The following is a 24,009-nucleotide window of genomic DNA, read 5'->3' as shown; positions in this document are numbered from 1 at the left end:
TCGTGTGCATGCATGTTCATGGTCATGTGTGGGTCCGTGTGCTCGTGTGCATGTGTGTGCGTGTGCGTGTTCGTGTGTGTTCCTGTGTGTGCGTGTGCGTTCGTGCGTGTTCCTGTGTGTGCGTGTGCGTTCGTGCGTGTCCGTGTGTGTTCGTGTGTTCATGTGTGCGTGCGTGTGTTCGTGCGCGTGTTCATGTGCGTGCATGTGTTCATGTGCGTGTGTGTGTTCATGTGCGTGCGTGTGTTCGTGTGTGTCCGTGTGCGTCCGTGTGTTTGTGTGCGTGTGTGTTCGTGTCTGTGTGCGTGTGTGTGTTCTGCCCTCTGTGATGGTGGATGAGGCACTGTGTGAAGGGAGCGCACACGTCCTGCCTGGTACCAGGGAGGAGCCTGACACCCAGGGAGATTAAATGTGGAGCTTCGGGAAGCTGCTCTCCTCAGCCACTGCCTTTCCAGTCCTGCCACACAGCTCATCACTGGGGGCCTGAGGACATGTCAGCTTTTAGCTAAAGAGACTATGTCTTCTTGAGAGAAAGAGTCAGCCAACCAGAAAGCAACAGAAACAGACCTACCGGATTAGGATGAGGGAGCTGACTTTTCCGTAGTCGGCTGGAGTGAACACTACACCAACCCTTTTCCTTTCCAAAGGCTGCAGATGTAAGTGGAGGATGCCAAATCTGGATTCCTCAGACGGCACACCCTGAAAGTTATCAGTAAATGCAATTAACTTCTGGAGAGCAAGCCTCCATCTTCATTAAATGCATAAACATGACTGCTGTTTCTTTAACGTCGGGATCTGACCATCCAAATCAACCTGTGGAACTTGTTTATCACGACAGTTCAAGCCCATCAACAGTTGCTGAGCCCAACTGAGAAGCAGAGGCAGGGGCTGCAGGACAGCCCAGTGTGGACGCTGGACAGGGGCTGGGCCTCCTGGATCGGCTGGGAGCTGGGGCTACAGACCTTCATCAGCAAGCTCACCCGAATGTAAAACGTCACCGAGAAAACAGACCAACAGCCTCTGCCTGAATGCTACAGGGATCTGACCAAAGCACTTTCCACTGCTGGACAACCCTAAATTCTCTGTATTATTGTTTAAAAAGAAGCCATCTTTATTAGATTTAGTCTCTCCATTTAGGAGAATGACCTGTTTATTCACATCCTCCTTTTATTCTCCCCACGATTTCTAACTGTCTCTGAATAAACTGCATTCTAAATTTAACATTCAAGATTTAGCTCTTCATTATTGTGACAGATTTTCCCTCCTTCCATTGTTTTTTCCCAGCTCTTTCTCACTAAAAGTAATGTCTTAATTTTCAGAGCTATAACGATATAATCTGCCCAATATCTCTCCTCTGTATTTTTAGCTTTTGAATTTGTTTTATCCCTCAGTTATTACTAGCATTTCCCGTACTATCTGAAAGAAGAAACAGTAGTGGAATTTGATTCATTTTCATTAAAATTATAAACTTCATGAAGGAAAGAATTCTGCTTTATACACATATGAATACTGAAAAAAGCTGTCAATTTAAGTATTTAAAGTATAAGAACAATGCACTAATTATTAAGCAATTCTTATATGCCAGGCACTGGACTATAATTAGGTATATAAAATGTTAAGCATTCTATAAAACTATGAAATTTTCAAACATCATTATAAGTGAGAAAGAGGAGACTTGGAGAGGCTAAATTATTCACCCAGGACCCCATGGAGGAACCTGGATTTGGAACTTCGAATGTCCAATTCCACATGCTCTTAACCAAAGGAGCTACATTTCTAAAAGCAAACCAACAAAAGAAAAATGAAGGCCTTTCTTAAACGACAAATGATTCTATTAAAAATTTTAAGTTAAACTTGTGTGTCAAAAGCACTGATACTGCTCAGGAGGGAGGGGATATATGTATACTTATCACTGACTCACACTGTCATATGGCAGAAACCAACACAACATTGTAAAAAAATTATTTAAAAACAATTTTTTAAAGAAAGGAACATTGATACTCTCCTTTTTTGTAACTGTAATAAATTAACAATGGTGATAATTTCCTTTGTCACAAAGTGTAATAATCTACGGAAAATCTTCAATCACCGATTAAAGACCTTTTCCAAGTGAGTTGCACCATTTGCTTAAGCCTGAGGAGAATACTAACGTGCAAAAGAAACAGGCATCATTTTTGGAATTTCAGATTACATATGATTAAACGGTCGTGGGGCGAAACACCTGTTAGCATATAGGACTCGCTGTACCCCCCAGCACTCCTGGGAAGCTGCCTGGTTGGAGGGGCAAAAAGCAGGACCAGCCCAGTAGCACAGGACGCTGCTGCCTGGACCGCTGACAAAGGGAAGGAGCGCTGCTGCTGGCGTCTCTCCCTGCAAATACGTCTCTGCTAAAAATCCACTAAAAACTTTGTTTCGATTCATTCTGTCTGAACTCACACTGGAGGTTATCTGTGGCCTCCCTCTTTCAAGTTATTCTAGAGCCAACAGTGTATCTTTGGAGGGTATGAGTAGAGAAAGAGGAAAACACCTATGACATTTAAATATACTGTGTACATTAAAAATACAGCGATATGCATAGGTGTGTCTACATGTGTTTATACTTCTTTAAGAGATGCTTCGTCTTTTTAATTGCTCTCAAGCACAGAATGCTGTGCTGTGCTGATTAGCTGCTCAGTCGTGCCTGACTCTTTGCAACCCCATGGACTGTAGCCCACCAGGCTCCTCTCTCCATGGGGATTCTCCAGGCAGGAATACTGGAGTGGGTTGTTTTGCCCTTCTCCAGGGGACCTTTCCAACCTGGGATCAAACTGGGGTCTCCTGCATTGCAGGTGGATTCTTTACCAGCTGAGCTACCAGGGAAGCCCCAAGCATAGAATACCCGCAAGTAAAATACTCAGCTACCCCAGGGACCCACAGAAGGATTGAGCGAAAACTCAGTTTCCAGTCAAGCGACGTCCTCGCCATGTGACATGCTTATTACTCCCTCTCCAGAGTACTTGTGCAAGACCTCATGAGGGCCCAGAGGTGCAAGAATTTCAGAGAAATCCTTTTATATAGGTAAGGTCAATATCACAGAAATTGGGTTATCTGCTAAAAACATGAAGCAAGCTTAATAAGACTTAAAAAAAAAAAAAAAAGCGTTTGCTTTTCCTTTATCTTGCCCCAAAAGAATTTGATGGGGCTGAGGAATTTTAAGAGAATTATAAATTCTGGGGTCTCAAGTTTTACAGTTTTCTACAGAGGTCTGATTCAATTGTTGTTTCTTCATGCACATGAATCTAAATAATCAAATTAAAATTATTTATAGGCTCACATGAACCCCGGGCTCCTGCTGCACGAGTTAATTGGAAAAAGCTGCTATGTATACTTAACTCCTAGAATATAAAAATAGAGAGCCACATATATTATGAAAAGACACTTGAAACATAAATCAGTGAGGCCCGTATGCTATGAGTCTAGATTGTCAGCATTCTTTTTTCTGTTTAAAGATGGCATCCTACCAGGTAAGGGCAAGCTTTGGTAAGCTGGAATTCACTGGTTGTGAAATTAATCATCTGCATATCGGTGCCAAACCTACAAAGAAAAAAAAAAAACATTTAAAATAGTATTCAGATCACCAGGAAAGAACATATGTGTGCATATATACACACAAATAAACATATGTGTGTATGTTTACACACATCCAGTTCGCCCTGACCTGTCATCCCTGTGCCCGCTCCCCACAGTACCTGGCACGTTGTAAGGGCACAGTAAATACCGTGGAATGAACAATGTTGGCAGCACAGAATGTAAAGACTCCTATGGTGACAAAAGCCCCCCATGTGAAGCAGTTCTCTTCCTCCAGATGGTTAAAAGCTGTGGAAGCTGACAGGAGGCACCTCTCAACCAAGGACAATGCCATCTCCCAGCAGCCATCTGGCCACACCTGGAGACACTTTTGATTGCCCCAGCTGGTGAAGTCCTACCGGAATCTACCGGGTGGAAGCTACGGATGCTGCTCAACAACCTCCAAAGCACCAAGCACATCTCCTCTCTCATCAAACAGTCAGTGTCCGAAACAGCGGCAGCAGCGCTGAAGCTGAGACACGGGGGAGGAGGCGTCACTAAGCCAGAAGAGGAAGTGTTCTAAGTGAGACCGTGCCTGTGGCACAAACACAAGAGTAACAGATACAGTTCTGATCTTACCACCTTGTATCACAACACTAGGCTAAAATATACTAAACCACCACTAAACTCACTGCTTGTATTGCCCAGCAGTCACTGCTTTCAATCGTAAATTTTAGGAGTATATGTGAAAAATCATGACGGGAAAGCCTCCCTGATAAGAAAAGAATAGTCTGTTGGGCCCTGAACTTGACACAGTAACACTGGAGAGCCACACGATGCATGGGACTGGCACGCGCCACCGGGTCTGCACGGAGGGCCGGGGGTCGACGTCACAGGCTGAGCCCACGCACGTCCATGCACAGAACCGGGGGAAATGCAAAGGACACCGAACAGTTGCTAACAGTTGCGGTCTTAACAGGACAGGCCCTCAACCCCTCCCAGCAACCACCCCCGCCCTGTGAGAGGTCTTCACCGGCTGGGCGTTACCATTTGTGCAGCAGGCGCGCAGCGGCCTCGGGCTTCGGGTACAAAGAGATGGGCAGGAGCTGCAGGGAGACTGGCCAGGAGGAGGGGTTCTTCACCACGAAGTACTTCACCTAGAGGTGTGGGAAGGAGAGTCAGTTCCGGAGAAAGCACCACCCCTGAGACGCAGCTGCAAAGACTCATCACCTGCGCCTCACCAGGAACCATCACCTAGGCAATTCCAGGAACGGTCTAGAGAATCAACGGCCTGCATGCGTCGTAACAGCCGCACAACGTGAGGTGGAGGAGCTGCCGAAGCTGGAAGGAGACGCAGGCCACCGGGCCAGGCAAGGAGAGGCCCTGGGCTGGATGCTGTGAAGTGTGCATGTGAGTGGGATAAGTGGAAACCTTTGTACGGAGACGGCAGATCAGGCAAAACTGTTGTGCTTAATGCTTACGTTTTCTGATTTTGATAGTTAGACTCTGATATGCAAGAAGATGTCTTGTTCTTAAGAAATTCACCTGGAAGTGGAGTTGGGGCATCATGTCCAACCCTCTCACACGGCTCATAAAAAGACGTGTGTGGAAAGAAAGGGGAAACATCAAGCCAAGTGTGGCAAATGTTAAAAATACATGAATCTGCATGAAGGGCAACTGGGAGTTCCTGGTACTGCTCTTGAAACTCTTCTTTAAGTTGAACTTTTCAAACTAAAATGCTTTTAAAAAGCAGTCTTGGGATGTCTTCCCTAAGAAGCTCCATGAGTACCTGAGGAAGTATAAATTATTACTCAGACCACAGTGACCTGGCTCTCAGGTAAGGAGACTTTCCAGATAAAACCTCAAGGCTGGTGGCACTGCCTTTGCTCTGCCCTCCTCTGCCATCAGCTCAGGAGAAGCTTCCACACAGGAAGGGAGCCGAGGATGCAAAAAGCGACAGAGGACGCTCCGTTCCGAGCTGCAAACGCGCTCGCTTCTACTGAAGCCTGTGTCAGCCCCGACCCCCTCCGCGGCTACAGCTGAGTGCTGGCTTCGCTGGTGGATCCTGAGCTGAATACGGACTTCGTAACATGCATCTGCTTAAAGCATTTCAGTCTGTTCTTGAGTTTATTCCTCATCTTGTTCTTCCGACACCTCCCTCCCAGAAGCGCTGAACGGCATACATGTGTCACTTAAATTCCAACTTTGATTCTGGAACCGTATCCCAAGGTGGAAATGCTCAGTTAACGTAAAAACTCGAGTGCCGAGAGGTCACGGACAAAGAAATGAGAAGACGTGGGAGCCTCACCATGCTGTTCCTCAGGGCGGTGGCACTGAAGTTCAACACGAGGCCAGGCTCAGGGACCAAACGAGGCAGGAAGACAGCAAAAGGCTCCGACTCTTTGGATTTCTTTGAATGGGCAAACCGAGTCACTTCTAAAACAGTCCTTCTGTGAAATTCGTAAAGAAAGAAATTATGGGAAATAATTCTGACATATAAACAAGAAATCACTAAATATCACTCCAACTAAAACGAACAAGAGGCTCTTGGGTATGTGTGTGTACTCAGTCACTCAGGCGTGTCCAGCTCTTTGTGTGGCCCCATGGACTGTGGCCCGCCAGGCTCCTCTGTCCATGGGATTTCCCAGGCAACAATACTGGAGTGGGTTGCCATGCCCTCCTCCATCTTCCAGACCCAGGAATCAAACCTGCCTCCCCTGTATTGCAGGTAGATTCTTTACCACGGAGCCCCCTGGGAAGCCTGTTCAGGGTATGGGGGAGGCAAAGCACAAGATGATCTTGGAACACCCCATCTTACTAGAAAGCAAGGAAGTGCTCAAAGAGTGATGGGTACACACCAAAGACCCAAAAGCTAGCCTCGGCGGGCTCCCATCAGCCTAATCTGGGACAAACTGACATCAAAAATAATAATGATGCTAGACGGTAACAACCAAAGAATTCATAGTGATGCTCCAGAGAGTGCAGAGTGAACAGAATAATTAGCAACATCACCATTTTTGCAGCCATCAATTCAATAACTGATCCCAGGCAATGATTACCAATGGGTGCCAAAATCCTACGGTGAAACATTATCAGCGAACAGGAAATGTGTACAGACTCAAACTACCAGAGCGCATATTATTTATTCATTGTAAAAGGAAAACCATAGGCTACAATGGAGAGGGTCAAATGATTCAACCAAACGACGTCAATAATGGGACAGATTGATATTTATGTCCCTCCTCAGGTAACACAACGATAAGGACACAAGGGCAACCAAGTCATGAGTACTCTTCCCCAAAACGTTTAACGGGAATGTAAACCTGAAGAAGCGATCCCAAAAAATCCAGAGGGTTGAATGTTCCCTAAGACAGCTGGCTATGACGCTCTGAAACATCACACTACGAAAGATGAGGAGAGGGGGGCACTAAAGAAAATTAAGGGAACATGATGACTAAATACGAGGCATGCTCCTTGGATGCATCCTGGATTTTAAAAAAGGAAGACAGCTATAATGGATATTCTGGGGTCAACGAGGGGCTTTCCTGGGTTCAGATGGTAAAGAATCCGCATGCAACGTGGGAGATCTGGGTTCAGATCCGCATGCATCGCGGGAAGATCACTTGGAGAAAGGAAGAGCTATCCCCTCCAGTATTCTTGCGGAGAATTCCATGGACTGAGGAACTTGGCAAGCTCCAGTCCATGGGGTTGCTAACAGCTGGACCTGACTAAGCGACTAACACTTTCACTTTCACACAAGGGAAATGTGAGTCTGGGCCGTTTATTAGTTCAAATAACCCCGTCAGTGTTAAGTTCCTTGGGTATGTAATGACGGTGAAGTTATATGCAGGAGAATGTTCCTTAGGAAAGAAAGTCTTCCCTAATAAAGTGCTAAGGGCTGAAGCGTCATGGTATCTACAGCTTCCTTTCAAAGGACTCAGCAAAAAGGAAGTGTGTGTGTACGCGTGCATACAGACGCAGGTGGAGAGAGAAAAAACAGCAAAAGCGGTAAGATGTAAACATCTGGTGAGTCCAAATTAGGAATATTTGAGTACTCATCATACTATACTTTTCAACTCTTCTGAGGTTTGAAATTTGTCAAAATGAAGGCTGGATATTAAACATTCACTATTGAAATTTCAGCAAAGATTATGTTCAAGTGCCCCCCCGCCCCAGTGCAGAATATAAGAAACAAACAGAGGTGGAAAACATACTTGCAGACGTCCCTGTGTTTTAATTTCTTCCATCTTTCATACAATGTATTTGCAAGTTCGGAATCCACATCCCAGGTAGACCGATCCAGAGAAAGGCTCCCTTCCCAGTTAGGATTTTCTACAAGTTAGATCAGACTTACTGTTTAGATGCACAGGAAACACAGTTCACTTAGTAAATAAAGCCAAGGGTTGAGGGCTAAAACTTCTCAAACCCAGAGGACAGTAAAGTGGTCAGTGACTCCTGTCCACTGCCTGCTCTACTCCAGGTTCTTCTAACTCAATGGTAAATGAGATATCAAATCAAAGGAACATATATAAAACGAAACTGAATCGAATTATGTGAAGGTAATAACATAAAAGACACATGGCTCATGAATACAGCCTGAAACAAGGGAAAAATCTTACTCAGACCATGTTCAACAGCTTCAAACCTAGAAGGCTAAACTGCGCCAGGAAGTGCTAGTCGTCTCTGAGCTGGGTTACCAGGCAGGGCCAGTGCACAATCAGGCGGCAATCCTCAGAAACGAGGGCTGCGAGCAGGGCTCAGCCTAGCGGCACCTGTTTACACTCAAACGGGTCCCTGTCTGCTGGCCTGCCCTGCCTTGTCTGTGCTAGAAGACAAGGGTGGAAAAGTGGGAGTCATCCAAAGGAAACCTCTGTGCTAGAACGCTCTCCTCGGGCTATATATTTTAATAAGTCAACAGGCAGCAAGGAAACTTAGAACAGCTTTCTCTATCGACACCTTGGCCTCCAGTCTCACACAACAACGAGTGCTCCCTATAAGATGCTTATACTCTCTTCAAAGACAATTCCAAATTATTATTATTTTTTTTTTTTTACTAACTTCTAGGCAGCCCTTTTATAAAAGAATCAGAGTCCAATTGTTCCTGGCGACAAGGTTGCTATTATGATCAAACATCGTGTTTGAAAAAGCCCCTTACAGAAGTGCAAGTTAAGACGTAAAGGGGTGTTAATTACACAGGTACCGCAGACGGTTCTGGAGGATTCTTAATAATTTCAAGTCATTCGGTTAATGATCATGCTCTTAAAGAACAGAATATGATGCAATGATGTTAAAGGACTAATTATTCCATCTACAAATGTGAACCTTCCTCACTACTTCCCACCCCACCCAACACTAGAGGTCTACAGAAAGCCTAAGGGCAGAATACTTACCTGCTTTTGATTTTCCCATGAAATAATGCATGCCACAATGTGCTATCACTTCAAAACCCAGACTCCCTTCCTAGATTGAAAAGTAATATATGAATAACTTAAAACACAACACTAAACACAAAAATCCTAACGCACTCAAACGCATAGCACACATGGGCCTCCACCTCCGCAAACTTCCCTTTAACCAGAAGCCAAACAACTAGGAAGTGATTTCTTGGCCTTCTTTCTCCTTGATTGAGAGCTCTGACTGTCTCTCACAGCAGGGTCACTACAATGGATTCTGTGCAATAATCAACGCCCACAGTTGACACCCCCAGGGCCCTACAGACACCAAGCTGCCTTCTAAATTAAAGATTAAATTAGTCTCAGGATATTCTCAGTAGGGTTTCTAAAACACTGTATTCTAATCCATCATAACTCCTAAGCTATTCAGGACATTTAAATGAATGTTCCACTTCCTAAGTTGGGAAAGCACGGATCGCCTCTTCCACACTCCTGCAGCCTGCCTGCTCCCTCCCAGTCACTCTTCTCATATGCAGCCCTTGATGGAAAAAGGAAATCTCTAAGAAACCTCCCCTGCTCAAAATATGGATTAATAAAATTAACCTCACATTTTGTTTACCATATTTTTAGAAGCCCTATCTTTAAGTTTTTAGCAAAACATGAGGCAATTCTATCTATGAAACACCAACGCTAGTGAGAAAAATCATAAAGATGGTTGTATGAATGTCTCATAGTGAAAAATTAGAACCCAGCATTATACAGAAGAGCTTGGATCAAAAAGAAGCAATAACAGTAACTAAATGAAAAGAAATAAACATTAAGAAAAAATGAGACATGTTTAAGGTAAGATCTAAATTAAATACAATATACAAAGACTTTAGAAAGTATTTGCTTAATCGCGAATCCTTTCAGGCTTTAGATTATGGCCCACTAGGAAATTCAAGGATTATGAGCAGCTGAGAGTCACTTACCAGAGGTCTAAATAAAGCATTTAACAATTTAGTTTATTTGAAATCACTGCAAATACGTACTAATGGCACAAATGTGTTTACTATAGCAAGCACATAGTCCTTGCTCATTTTGGAAATAGGTGAAAATGAGATCTATCGGCCTTTAATACCTTATTTCACTTGAAAATTACTTCATGTACTACTTTACAAAAAATAGAAGCTGTTTTCAAACAGATTTCCATACTAAACAATTTATCATCTAAGACTGGCCTGGTAATATCCATTAATTTCTTAGACAGCCTTAGAAAATATGAGGTCAACTCCATCAACAAAATCCAAGCACCATAAGGTAAGCTAATAAGAAGAAATAGTAATTATTACAAAAGTTATGAAACATTAGCATATGTAAACAATACCTTGGTGGGCGCTGAGTAAATCTGAAGAGGTATTGCAAAAACAGCACCTATGTTTGTAGTCAAAAATACATGGGTGAATACATTTAGGGCAATGTCTTTAACAGCAAGTTTCAAAGAAAATATTTTCCAACAGCCTGGAGGTAGAAATAAAGGGCCAGTGAAATTCAGAATCTAAAAAGAAAAGAAGTAAGAGAAATTACTTTCCTAACTAATGCTAATTATGATTAAAATCATCATACTGTGTGATACTAAAGTTCTTCTATACTTTGAGAAATAAAATGTTATTCAATTATTTCCAGTCAAATACCGACATTTTTCTATAAATAATGTGTCATTTAATATTTAACATGCACTTGTTTTTAAATTTCACAAAAGTAATCTTGACATGTTCATAGCCGGTATTTTACCAAAACCTACTATTTTATCATGAAGAGGCTTATTTTTACTAAATGTAATCTTCTTAGGATAGATTATAATTTATAATATTTTTAAATAATGGTAGTAACAAACATCTCTAATGGGATATATCCTGGTCCCTTTGAGCTCCTTGAACAATAGTTTGAAAAAATAAAGAGAGCCTAAAAGTAATTCTGAAAATGTTAAAAGAAACATACTTGCTTTAAATTTTGTAAGTGAAAGATTTTATAAATAATTAATTTCATAGTATTTGACCTTAAACAAAGCTTAAAATAGGCTAAAACTTAAATAAAAATACCATATGTACCTTTATAATGTGCTTGGTCTCCTTGGAAACAAACACATCATTTAATACAACACCACGGTCAAAATGGTTGAGGTACCACATGGACCAAAGCCCTGAATTATTCTCATGATTCTCTATGTGAAACTGGGTGGCAGAAGGGTCCATTCGAAAATACCTGCGAACACAAGACAGTCACAACATCAGTCCCGTGTATACAGACAACCGTAAGGGCGAGAATGAGCCTCTAACTGCAACAGAACGGTCGCACATAACCCTAACCTAATCTAAAAAAAACACAGTCGTTGCATGAAAGCATCACAGAATGAATGTCAGCGCCTTCTTCAGCCTTCCTGCCCACAAGTGGAGCATCTGAAGGCCCAAGGGTGCAGCGTGGCCAGCACCAGGACAGCTCACAGAGGCCACCAGGCAGAAACCAGACCCCGAAGGTAACTCAGAAACGTGGCGGGAATATGCTTTCCTCCTTCCACACACGGCTGCCTGGCCTGGATCCCATCCACCACCTCCATCATTCAGCTTCCCCTTTCCCATCCTGCTAACACCCTTTCACAGCCTTCTAGCATTACTAACTCTGGAAGAGTCCAGAGAATCACACAAGTTATCACTTCCTTGTTAAAGTCACCTCCGGGCTACGGCAGGGCAGGGAAGCAAACCATTCCAGGGAAAGAGGAATGAAACCCACCCTTGAACCACAGGGGAGGAGAGGCACGCTTTTAGTGTCGGAGAGTCTTTTTTCTTTCTGTCTTCTCTTAGCCCACTCTCACAGGACGGAGCTGTTGGGAGGCAGAAGGAAATAAGTGTGAAGAATCGGTATCTCTTCTTTCATTTGCCCAAATGAAAATAACTGTTTTATCTATAACATTTTAATTACTTCACATTTTTGTCTCCATTAAAATCGTGCATGAGATATAAATGGTAAAATCCTTTCCTAAACACTATCTTTCCTCCTTACTGGCTGGTTGTCAGTTACCCAGAACATGGTACTACCCCCCTCTTTGCTAAACCAACCTCTCATTTCTTCTTTTGGAGGAAAAGAGAGTCAACACTTTGTGGCTCTCCTTTAGTAAAGATCTTAAGAGGCAAGATTGAAGGCAGGAGGAGAAGGGGACGGCAGAGGATGAGATGGCTGGATGGCATCACCGACTCAATGGACCTGAGTTTGAGTAAACTCCAGGAGTTGGTGATGGACAGGGAGGCCTGGCCTGTTGCAGTCCATGGGGTCGCAAAGAGTCGGACACAACTGAGCGACTGAACTGAACTGAACTAACAGGTAAGTCCTTGGATCTGCAAAGACGACAAAAGTGAACAGTTAAGCCCACTAGGGAGGGTGAAGAGATGCGTGTGGAGGTGTAAGCCAGAAATGAACAGGTGAACCCAAGATCACGGAGGAGCCACAGCCAAAGTGGGACCTCGCTGCCAAAATCCACTGCTGAATCGCCAATCACTCAGTGTGTTCCTAGAGCCAGGTCAGGACACCGTCCCACTGGTACTGAGTTCTTAAGTCTGATACTGACACCTGACTTTTTTTCTTGCTGTGTGTTAATATATGTTCCCCTCCTAAAATTCAAACACTAACAAAAAGATGTGAAAATAAACGTCTACCTTTCCCTAGACAAGAGAAACAACTGGCAGCAGACTCCAGGCATCCGTCCAGTGCTCTAACACACGCGCACACACACAGGGCCCCTTAGAGAACCACCCTGCCCACACTGCAGACTCCAGGCATCCGTCCAGTGCTCTAACACACGCACACACACGCACACACACACACACACACACACACACAGGGCCCCTTAGAGAACCACCCTGCCCACACTGCAGACTCCAGGCATCCGTCCAGTGCTCTAACACACGCGCGCGCACACACACACACACACACACACACACAGGGGCCCTTAGAGAACCACCCTGCACACACTGCAGACTCCAGGCATCCGTCCAGTGCTCTAACACACGCACACACGCACACACACACACACGCACACACGCACACACACAGGGCCCCTGAGAGAACCACCCTGCTGACACAGCAGACTCCAGGCATCCGTCCAGTGCTCTAACACACGCACACACAGGGCCCTTAGAGAACCAGCCTGCCGACACTGCACCCCTGTGTATGACTCTTAACGCCTAGGCCCCACCCCCATGCAGATGAATTACAATTTAACCAATCTCCTGTTCTGTTGCCACAAACAGTGCATATTTCTGTTAGTACAATTCTGAATATACACAAGTGTATATCTCATGAAGATACACTCCCAGGATAAGCTCGGAGAAGCAGAGTTCAGGATCAGAGAGCATACATGCACATCTTAAGTGTTCAGAGAAAGGACCAATTTTCTCTCCTAAATAGCATGTATCAAATTATACTCATGTCAAAAAAGTCAGTGTTGTTTTCTTTCTAGTCACTACTAACACAGAATACTAACAATCTTCTTAACCTGCACAGACCCAAGTCCTAAGTTATACCTCACTGACTGCTTTGAATTAACGTTCCTTTCAATATAAGTGAGTCGGGTCTTGTTTTCCTATATCTAACATGCGTCTCACTCCTCTGTAGAAGCCTCCTGAACCGTAAGTGAGACTGAGGACAGGACTGGGTTGGACACTCACTAGGTATCCTGCATTGCATTCTACACAAAGAAACCGAACTGGGGGTGCACAGCCCTGCCTGGAAGAGCAGTGCGCCCCTCACACGCGTACAGCCCGGCCTTTCCAACCGCCGACTGAGAAAGCAGTGCGTCCCTCACACGTGTACAACCCGGCCTTTCCAACCACCGACTGAGTTATGATCTGTAAACTCAAAACCCTACTCACGTGGCATCATAAAAGCGGCACAGCACTACTGCTTCCATCAGGCCACGTCTTAGAACTGTTGAGGCTGTGGAACTGAAAGGAAGCCCAAGCGCCTAGGCTGTAGCTGAGCCGTCACAGAAAGAACTAGAACCATAGCGACTAAACGACGAAAACAAGAAGACAGCCTCCAACATTTTTAAAATCTGTACCTTTGCAAGTAAAAGAAGCAATCTTTGTAAAGTTGGTTGTGGAAGTAGGTAGGAGTACCGGTTCAAACTGCAGGGACAGGACATCTCTCTGGGAGAAATGACGTACATCCTGTAACAAAAATAATCCACAATACTGCTTTTAGCGGGGTGGAGGCTGATGCAGGTGGAATCAACCCTGTTAAAACGGCTGAGTAGCTCAGGGTGGCATAGAGAGCAACTGTTCAGTAGCAGGGGTAACGACGCGTGCTATTCTGTAACAGCACGAAGGGGTGCTGACAACCGTCATCCAGATATGGGCTCAAGCAAGGGAAAACGGGTTTCAGTGGAAGCAAAAGGTAACAGAGACAAGTGTTCTCTCAAGAGTCCTCATGTTCTGTAATTAAATATACATTTGTAAGTTTAAAGTATACTTTACACAAGTATTTAAAATTACCTGTATCCATATAAGGCTGTTTCCTGAATGTAATATATACATATTCACTGCTGAATCATCTGTTCAAAAGAACCAAAGTAATGAGATTAAAACAAAGGGCCATCTCATTCTCACTACTGAAGTTAAAACATCACCTAGCACAATTCTCTTAAAAAATGCAATTCATCTTCCAACATGAAAACTGAAATGAGGAGGTGTTTTCTGGTGGGTATTCTTCGAAGTCACAAGAAAAAGGACTCTGGCAAAAAGACTGACCTGTCAACACAGGCTCTCTAATGATGAACTGCTAGTAGAAAAAGTCTGAGTGTAGGGTCACACTCCTGCTCCCTAGATGAAACTAACCAACTGGACAGCTTCCAAGAAACCTGAGGTCTCCTACTGATCAGACAGCCCCTCACTTCCTTACTTGACAACCACACTTGGGAAAAATAAAACCCTGGACCTCAGGATGCAGGCTTCTCTTTAATCCTCACCAACAGAAACGCTGCCCATGCTGCAGGAATCTTCCCTCCACTGAAGTCCACCTAGCCATCCTGGGAACCGGCAGAAACTCGGAACCCCAGGACGAGAAGGCTCTCCTGCTGACCCCTGACTACTGTAATCAGTTCTGAGGACGGGAAAGTAAACTGTGTTCAGTCAACGATTAAGGCCAATGTAAAACTGTATTTCGGTACCAGAACAGTATTGATAACCAATGGCAAAGCTGACATGGTAAAATTCATGGATCCTAGGTCCTCTACAAAATCTCTTAGAAACTTAAACTGATAAACAAGGTTATTCTTGGTAAGTAGGATGCACAGTTTCAAAGGTAAAATTCATAGACGGGAACACTGTAATTCACACTACTCTGACTTGTCAGGCATCCAGGATCAAGCCAAACCAGGCACATACCATCAACTATGAAAAACACAAGCAGCATGACTTGGTCAACTGAGCTTCTGCAAGTCATAAAACAGAACCAAGACACAAGACGTAAAATACTGCATAAATGTTTATATTGGACTGCGGTGCCCATTTAATTTGTTCACCGTCTTCAAAACGTCAAGAAAATTATTTCTCGGGAAAACACAGAATGCTCTGCAGTTGCCACTTAATTTACTTTAAAAAATAATACACCCTTACAAGCAGATGCAGACTGAAAACTAGTCACTACTGCAGGGTTTCAGTAACGAAAGCAAAATCTCCTTGTCTTGGATCACAGCAATGCAATCTCTCAGTAAATGATTCAGAAAGGCGATGCAGGTGAATCAAAATATATTTCAACAGAAAAGTTTACAGATTCTGCCATACCTGAGCTCTCAGATTTATCTGTAGCTACATAAATAATAGAGAGATGATCTAACAAATCTTGCGTGTTTTCTTCAAATTCTTTGGAGGTGTTTTCCATTGTCACAATTATGCTCATCTGTAGCCGTAAAACGTCATCCGATTCCACATAACAACTCTGAGATCGGAGGGATGGAAAAAAAGGGAAAAACTCGAGAAATCAACTTAATTTTTTATTTCAAATCTTAGGGGGGAAAAGCACTTAGGGGAAAAGCATATGCACTTCTGCAAATAAACATGCTGTTTTCTTTTTTATTTCTAAACAAAGAGGCAGGAAGGAAACACTGAATTTTTAACTTTACCTTTAGTTGCTGGCACACTTTATTATGTAAACTGCATTCCAGCTGCACCTGCAAGAGGCTGGAATTAGTGGTTTCCGCCTAAAAGAAGAAAAAGGAGGGAAAGAAATTACAAGGAAGCAAAAGTCTCAATCTACTATCAACAGTAAACAATCTATCACCTAATCAGAAATTAGATTTCTTCCTTCATTTTATTCATTCAACATGTACTTGAGCCTCTGCTAAATGTTGGGCAAAATTCTATTTGCTGGGAATACAACAGTGAATAAAACAGAAAAATCTCTTCTGTCACTGAGCTCACATCTAATGGAAATCACAAGCTCTCCCATGGGCAACATGAAAATTCCTGTTATGGCAATAAGCAGATAAAAATGTTCTAAAGATACACAGGAACACTGTTGCTTGGCATTTCTTATATTTTTTTAACATTCTGCTCCAACACAGGAGCCTGCTCTTATTTAAAAGTAGGTTCGCTCTGTTCAGTTCAGTTCAGTTCAGTTGCTCGGTCATGTCCGACTCTTTGCGACCCCATGGACTGCAGCACCCAGGCTTCCCTGTCCATCACCAACTCCCAGAGCCTACTCAAACTCATGTCCATCAAGTCGGTGATGCCATCCAATCATCTCATCTTCTGTTGTCCCCTTCTCCTCCCACCTTCAACCGCATCAGGGTCTTTTCAAATGTCAGTTCTTCGCATCAGGAGGCCAAGGTATTGGGGCTTCACCATCAGTCCTTCCACTGTACATGCAAGACTGATCTCCTTTAGGATGGACTGGTTGGATCTCCTTGCAGTCCAAGGGACTCTCAAGAGTCTTCTCCAACACCACAGTTCAAAAGCGTCAATTCTTTGGTGCTCAGCTTTCTTTATAGTCCAACTCTCACATCCATACTACTGGGAAAACCATAGCTTTGACTAGACAGACCTCTGTTGGCAAAGTAACGTCTCTGCTTTTTAATATGCTGTCTAGGTTGGTCATAGCTTTTCCTCCAAGGAGCAAGCGTCTTTTAATTTCATGGCTGCAGTCACCATCTGCAGAGCCAATTAATGGTTCTGATGCCTGGCTCTCATCAGTAGAATGAGCTTAGATGCTGTGGCAAAACCATAGGAGAAGGTCCACCATTCAACTGGCTATCATTTTTAATAGGCGGAAGAGAGGTGGATGGAAGAGACAAAAGTATATGAAAAGACGGCAGAAGTTCATAAAGTTCAAAGATCTTAACGCATGGGATGATATCGAGGAAATGCAGAGTGCATCCAGGCATACGGCCACTTGGGAAAGGCTACCCACTCCAGTGTTCTGGCCTGGAGAATTCCATGGACTGTATAGTCCATGGGGTCGCAAAGAGTCGGACACGACTGAGCGGCCTTCACTTTCACTTAACCAAGGTTGTAAATAGGACCAAAGATTTAGCCAAGGCTCTTTTAAAAAGTAATTGTGCAAGAGAAACACCAATACGGTATATTAACGCATATATATGAAATTTAGAAAGACGGTAACAATGATCCTATATGCAAGACAGCAAGAGACACAGATGTAAAGAACAGACGTTTGGACTCTGCAGGAGAAGGCGAGGGTGGGACGACATGAGAGAACAGCACTGAAACATGTATATTCACGTATGAGAAACATGACGAGGGCAAGCTTGATGCGTGAAGCAGGGCACTCAAAAGCCAGTGCTCTGGGACAAGCCAGAGGGATGGGGTGGGCAGGGAGGTGGGAGGGGGTCAGGATGGGGGACACATGGGCACCTGTAAGTGATTCATGTCAGTGTACGGCAAAAAGCACCACAATACTGTAAAGTAATTACCCTCCGATTAAAATAAATTAACTGAATTTTTTAAAAAGTAACTGCTCGTATCAGTTAGATTTAAACAGTAACATCATCTGTAAACTGAACCTCAAATCTCAAGGAAGAGCTCGATTTTTAATTTGTCTTTCTATGAGCCAAGTCCCACATCAAAAACATAAACAAAGAAAGCCCACCTACTCCTTGAAACTGTTAGTCAAGCTCTAAGTGACCCTGTGTATCCCAACCCCAAAGAAACCCCCTTCTGCCCGGCCCTGCTCCCCTCTTGGCGTCTCCTGGTGTCTGTCTCACCCTCTTTGGCGCGTCCGCTGGCTCTGCTGCCTCCGGCACAGCCGTCACAGTCACTGCAGATTCCGTCTGTCCCCTGCTCTCTCGCCCAACAAGAGGGGCGACCCTGCCCTCTCGCCCGACACGCCGAAGCCACCCATGCTTATCTCATTGGTGCAGGCGTCTCTGCACACCCACACGTGCAGCCTGGGTGCCCCCCGCACCCTCACACACAGCCCCTGCTGGGGGCCGCGTCTGCACACCACTCCCCATAGCACTGCTTAAGCCAGAAACCTGGAAACCAACCTCCCCGTGCCTTCTCACTCAGCCTCCCCCAACAACCCAGAACCCAGGCGTACTGAGCGGCTGTCTTCTGCAGCCCCTGGACGTGTTCACTTCCCTTCATTCCTAACACCATAAGGACCAGGCCAGCACACTGTGCCCATGGGCCAAAACCAGCCTATGTGTAGATAAAGTCTGGCTGGAACATGGCCACGCTCTCTCTGCAAACTGCCTGTGGCTGCCTTCAGGCTAAGGAGGCACAGTAGAGTCTACAGCCTACAAAACCAAAACAAACGCCTCTCTGGGCCTTTACAGAAAAAGCTGACAGACCTCTGCCCTGGTAGAGGGAGGAGGAGGGGGCAGCAGGCTGGCATAGTAACTCCGTCCCGGTCTCCGCGTGTCTACCCCTGTCCTCTCCTCTGCACTGTCCACAATGCATCAGGAATGAGTTTACTAACACACAAACCAGGTGACATCACTACCTGCTCAGAACCCATCCCAGACTGCCTGCTCAGCCAAAGCCCCAAGTCCTTTACGGCACCAACAAACCCGGGCGCCTGCCTCTTCTCTACCTCCGTGTTTATGCTTCAGCTTCACCTACTTTCTGCTCCATTTTGCCGTCAACCTCTGAACATGCTGTTTCTTTGCCTTGAACTCTCACTCCCAATCCATCCTCCGCTCCACCTAACTAAATCTGATTCATCCTTCACGTCCCAGCAGAAACACTACTCTTAGGGAGGTGGTCCTTGACAGCACCAGGGGGGTCAACGCCAGTACTCACACTCAGGCCATAGGCCACGACACTACAGCAACCTGTTCAGGGTCTGACTTCCCCAGCAGACCGAAAGCACCCTGCCTGATGCTTTCTCCACAATGTCTACCACTTAATCAGCACTCGGTAGACAGCTGATGTTGGAAGAGAAGTGGGTGCACCGTCACAAATGCTCACTTGAAAGGTGCAAGCCTGCTAGGGGCAAGAAACTGAAAATAAACAATGGCTCTAAAACAGACGTGTGCGTCGGAACTTGATATTTGGCACGTGCTTCTGATCTGAAACTTTCCTAAAAAAAAAGTTTAAAGAGAAACCCATATCAACACGTTTACAATTAGGCTGGGTTTTGTTTAATTAACCTATAACATCTTAACTATAGGTCTTAATCTGACAAGGCAATTTTCTTGCCTAAAATATTTCTTCACATGTTGAAATAAAGGTAAAAGTCCAAAATTATGACTTTGAACATGATTAAAAATCCTACCTGCACAGTGATGTGATTTTAGAGCCCACTATTTTGTCATTCTTGGTAAATTTCTGGATGAATGAATTTATAATGTATCATGTTAAGTAAGATTCTTCTATCAGTTGGAAACATAACAAAAATAAACTATGTCGTTTTATTTGCTGCACAACATATTTCAGAGCCCCACAAGGGGGAGTGCCAGCACCTCCAAACTGCCCTTGAAGATACAGGCTTCTCTCAAAGAGAAATTTAAATGTCCATGTCTCTTTCCCAAAAGAACAAAAGTATTGCACTCTCCACTTAAAAAGGGAAACTATAACCAAAACATGAGCCGCTTGGGGCAACCACTGGCACACTGGGATAACAAATTCTCTCTGAAAGAGCCCCAGCTGAGCACGTTTGTTTTAACCGCTTACGCAGACATGGGCCTGGGCAGGTTATAAAAGAAAAACAAAAGCCTACTTTTCTTTTGAAACCTCCCACATTATTTTAACAAATTAGTTCACAAATCTGACAGCTAAAAGAAACAATACCTCCTCAGCAGTTTTCACATAAGTGTATGGTATTATTCCTTTTTAGAAGGTGGGAAAAGATGCAGTCTGTAGGACTTAAATGACTTATCAAAGGTCCCCAAAGGTTAGCTAGTGGAAAAACAGGGGGGAAAGTAAAAGCAGTTCTTTTACTGAGTCATCAGTACTTTTTCCACGTAACTCTGAACAGGTCAAGTTTATTTCTCAGGTACTTGCAAGCCTAAAAACTCTTCAACATGAAAACATGTCTTAGAAAACCATACCAAGAGAGAATGCAACTGTCAAGAAAATAGCCCTGTTAAGATGCCTTTTGTATGGCATGTATTTCCAAGGTTTTGTGGAGAAGTGGTCTAAACTTAGGGAATGAGATGAAAGAGAAAAAAATTACCTCCCTCTACTTGCTTAAAAAACTGGTCTCTGTGTACCAGGCCAGGAGCACAGGGTGATTCTGGGGGGCTGTGTGCAATCAAACAGGAAAGATAAACGATGGGCTGAAAGTTCTAAGTCGTTGGAGACGATTTTCATTGACAAGAAAGAACAAACCATATCCTGACAAAAGTATAGGAGAGTCTATAATGCATTAACTCAGAATGAACAAGAGACTTGAAATTACAATGTTTCCATTAATGATCAGACGTGAAAACATCTCATTTACAGAATATGATGCACGAAATACAAAAGAATTTCTTGGATAAACCCCAATTACTCAGATTCCCTTTCACGGTTTTTCTTACACGTGTTGACTCCCTTTAAACACGTTTACTTGTGTGGTTGCATGCTGTCTCAGTGACACCATGCAGGGTCTTCACTTGCAGCGCATGAACGCTTGGTTGCGGCATGTGGGATCTAGCTCCCTGATTGGGGATCAAACCTGGGGGCCCCTGCACTGGGGGCCCGGAGCTTTAGCCACTGGACGACCAGGAGGTCCCCCTTTCACAATTCTGAATGCTAAACCATAGAGGTCTTATCCAGGTAAATCTCTTCTGCCCACATGTGTCTTTGGAACACAGAGCCCACGTAAGTCATGTGACCGTTCCAGCCAGTGGCCCACTCACACGGTGCTAGTACTTTCCTGGTCCCTTCTACACAGCACTCACACTCTTTAACCGAAGTCCTACGTTAGCGTCTCCTGTGCAGCAGACAGGCTCAGCTGGTTCACCAACAGGTGCTGCAGGGTTAACTTACCCTGGTACTAACCAGCCCTCACCACTACCACTAACCTGGTTTTCACATATGTAACCACTGAAACAGAATTTACTTACATTGCCAGGCCCACTCACTAAAATATCTGTAAAATCCTAAGAACTGGCTGAAATGAGTTTATTTATTTAAGGGAAAAGGGTTCAGCACACATATCAGATTTTTCCTTATCCACATCGTTTTAGAAAAGGCGGTGCGGCCAAGTGACTCTGCAGTCAACACAGATTCAAGATGAAACCCCAGACGTGAAACCTTGGGGATATTCTCCATAAGCCTTTTCCAGGACTCAGCTTTCTCTTGCATAAAGCAGAGGTAATGGGCTCATGGCCATGTCAGCAGCGTTAAATGAGACCCATGCCAATCACAGCACACCAAACAGACCCTCAAAAGGGAGCATTTGCTTGTTTATTCACAATTAATGCATTCAATTAATGAAATCCCACAAGTAACTTAAATGCTTCTAGAAAGTATTTTATTTTCTCCACGTCCAAGCTGTTAGACGGGGGGACTTTCCTGGTGGTCCAGGGGTTAAGAACCCGCCTTGCTACACAGGGGCACATGCTCGATTCCACAAGCCTCAGGGCATCTAAGCCGGTCAGCTGCAACCAAGACCCAGTGAAGCCAAATAAATGGGTTTTTTTTAAGTTGTTAGAAAAGAAACTCCTCTCCCCCAAACCTTTGGTTTCCAAGAAAAGGGACTTTCTTTCCCCCTTAAACGCTTCAAATTCTTCTTGTCTTACCTCATAATTGGTTCAGAACGCAAGAAAAGAGAGAGAAGTCATTCACTGCACTCCACCTCCCTCTCCCCCACCCCTGAAATGTGCCAGGAATCATGAAAGACTACACGCAGCGGGGAGAGCAAGCTAGCACTGACTATGAAGACGTCCAGTTGGACCAAGCGGCAGCGGCCTGCGCAGCGTTCTGGCCTCTCCAGCCGGCAGCTGGCTCGAGCTGCCACAGCCGGGCTGGCAGCTCCAGGGCCGCGCTGGGCCTCCACCGCAGCGGGTCACGGTGGCTCAGCCCGACGGCAAGCGGCTATTTTATCCAATGGCTGATGCCAGGCCTTAAGCAAAGGCGAGGGAGCCCTGAAGGCCTGGCCCGCCCTTGAGCGGGGGCCCGGCCCTGCACGAGTTCAGGAGCAGCACCACGCGGCTCTGACCCAAGGCGGCACGGCACAGAGGGGGCCGTGAACAGAAGGGCGTCTCCGTGGGAGACAGTATGGTGGCTCCTCAAAAAGGCGAACGCGGAACCGCAGCATGCTCCAGCGGATCCGCTCCTGGGTTCATGCCCGGAAGTGACGGGAGGGGCTCCAACAGGTATTTCTACACCTAGACTCACAGCAGCATTGTCCACAGTAGCCAGGAGACAGCCCAAAACCCACAGACAGCTGAAGAATAAACACGAGATAAACACCGAAGGGAGTATGATTCGGTCAACAGGGGAGGGAATTCTGACACCTGCCACCACATGGCTAACCCTTGAAGACACCTGTGCTAAATGAGAAAGGCCAGCCACCAAAGGACAAATGTTTAAAACAACTCTCATGTATATTTTATTACAATTTAAAATCCTTTTTTTTTTTTTTTGGCTGCACCACACGACATTAAGGATCACAGCTGCCTGACCAGGGATCGAACCTGCACCCCGTGCAATGGAGTGCAGAGTTCAACCACTGACCTCCAGGGAAATCCCCGAAAGGACAAATGCGGTACGAGTCCACGTATGCGGGGACACAGGACGGTCAAATTGGGGGCAGGAAGTAGAATAATGTTTACGAGGGACTAAGGAGGAATCGCTGCTTAATGGGGGCAGGGTTTCAGTGTGGGTGGACAGAGAAGTTCTGGGGGTGGACGGTAGTGATAGCCACACAGCTATGTGAGTGTAACTCATGCCACTGAACTGTACACTTAAAAACGGCTAAAATGGTAAACGAATCGGGGGTTACACATAGTTTACCACAGGAAAAGGGGAGGTGAGAAAAACAAAACAAAAAGGTACCCCAGAGTCAGGACCCTCTTCAAGACAGAGAGAGCTTCCAGAACACGAAGGCAGCTGTGCTGAATCCAACGCCAGGCAGGCAGTATGGACAGGCTGCTCCAAATGCTGTTCCTTTTTATGCATTATCTTGGCCAGGAGTCAGAACTGTGAAAGGGTTTGTTGACTTTCGTGTGGTTGGTCCACAGACTCAAGAATTCCTCTCTAACTCGCTGGCCCCACAGCTAACAACCATCTAAATGCCAACTGCCACTTCCGATTTTCAAGATCCAAAGAGGTACACATATCCAGGGGTAGCAGCTCTTATACCTAAAGAGGCAATAAGGGTATTCTTATTAAAGAGACATGCTGTCATCTCAGGTTGAGTCAGAGAAGCAGCTGACAAAATACTGCGCGCGTGGAGAAGGCAGCCACTGAAGGCTGTCCCCTGGAACGATCAGGCTCACACCAGAAATCAGAGAGGTTAGAGAAACATTCTCATTTTCCTATCAGGACAAGAGGAACTAAAACAAAACAACAACAAAAGGAAGGCAGACCAATGAAGCAGGAGGGAGAGAGGGCTGCCCTCTGGAGAAAGGCTGACACCTCTGGGAATAACAGAC

The 24,009-nt window shown here is 44.9% G+C and overlaps 1 protein-coding gene across 1 annotated transcript in view; it reads right to left on the bottom strand.

Moving 5' to 3' along the window:
• Window positions 1–24,009, bottom strand: part of KIAA0922 (KIAA0922 ortholog) — a 172,919-nt gene that overhangs the window by 38,422 nt on the left and 110,488 nt on the right. Inside the window, exons 8-20 of the mRNA XM_018061620.1 lie at window positions 16,090–16,167; window positions 15,752–15,905; window positions 14,462–14,520; window positions 14,029–14,137; window positions 11,706–11,796; window positions 11,027–11,180; window positions 10,303–10,473; window positions 8,934–9,003; window positions 7,758–7,875; window positions 5,852–5,993; window positions 4,591–4,700; window positions 3,498–3,570; window positions 569–696 (exon numbers count right to left, since the gene is read on the bottom strand). Of these exons, the coding sequence (XP_017917109.1) occupies window positions 569–696; window positions 3,498–3,570; window positions 4,591–4,700; window positions 5,852–5,993; window positions 7,758–7,875; window positions 8,934–9,003; window positions 10,303–10,473; window positions 11,027–11,180; window positions 11,706–11,796; window positions 14,029–14,137; window positions 14,462–14,520; window positions 15,752–15,905; window positions 16,090–16,167 (1,457 nt within the window). The remainder of the gene's footprint in view (window positions 1–568; window positions 697–3,497; window positions 3,571–4,590; window positions 4,701–5,851; window positions 5,994–7,757; window positions 7,876–8,933; window positions 9,004–10,302; window positions 10,474–11,026; window positions 11,181–11,705; window positions 11,797–14,028; window positions 14,138–14,461; window positions 14,521–15,751; window positions 15,906–16,089; window positions 16,168–24,009) is intronic.

Source organism: Capra hircus, chromosome 17 (assembly GCF_001704415.2).
Source record: "Capra hircus breed San Clemente chromosome 17, ASM170441v1, whole genome shotgun sequence".
Classification (NCBI taxonomy): Eukaryota; Metazoa; Chordata; class Mammalia; order Artiodactyla; family Bovidae; genus Capra; species Capra hircus.
The sequence above is the reverse complement of the archived record's forward strand: the minus strand, read 5'-3'. Positions and strand labels throughout refer to the sequence as shown.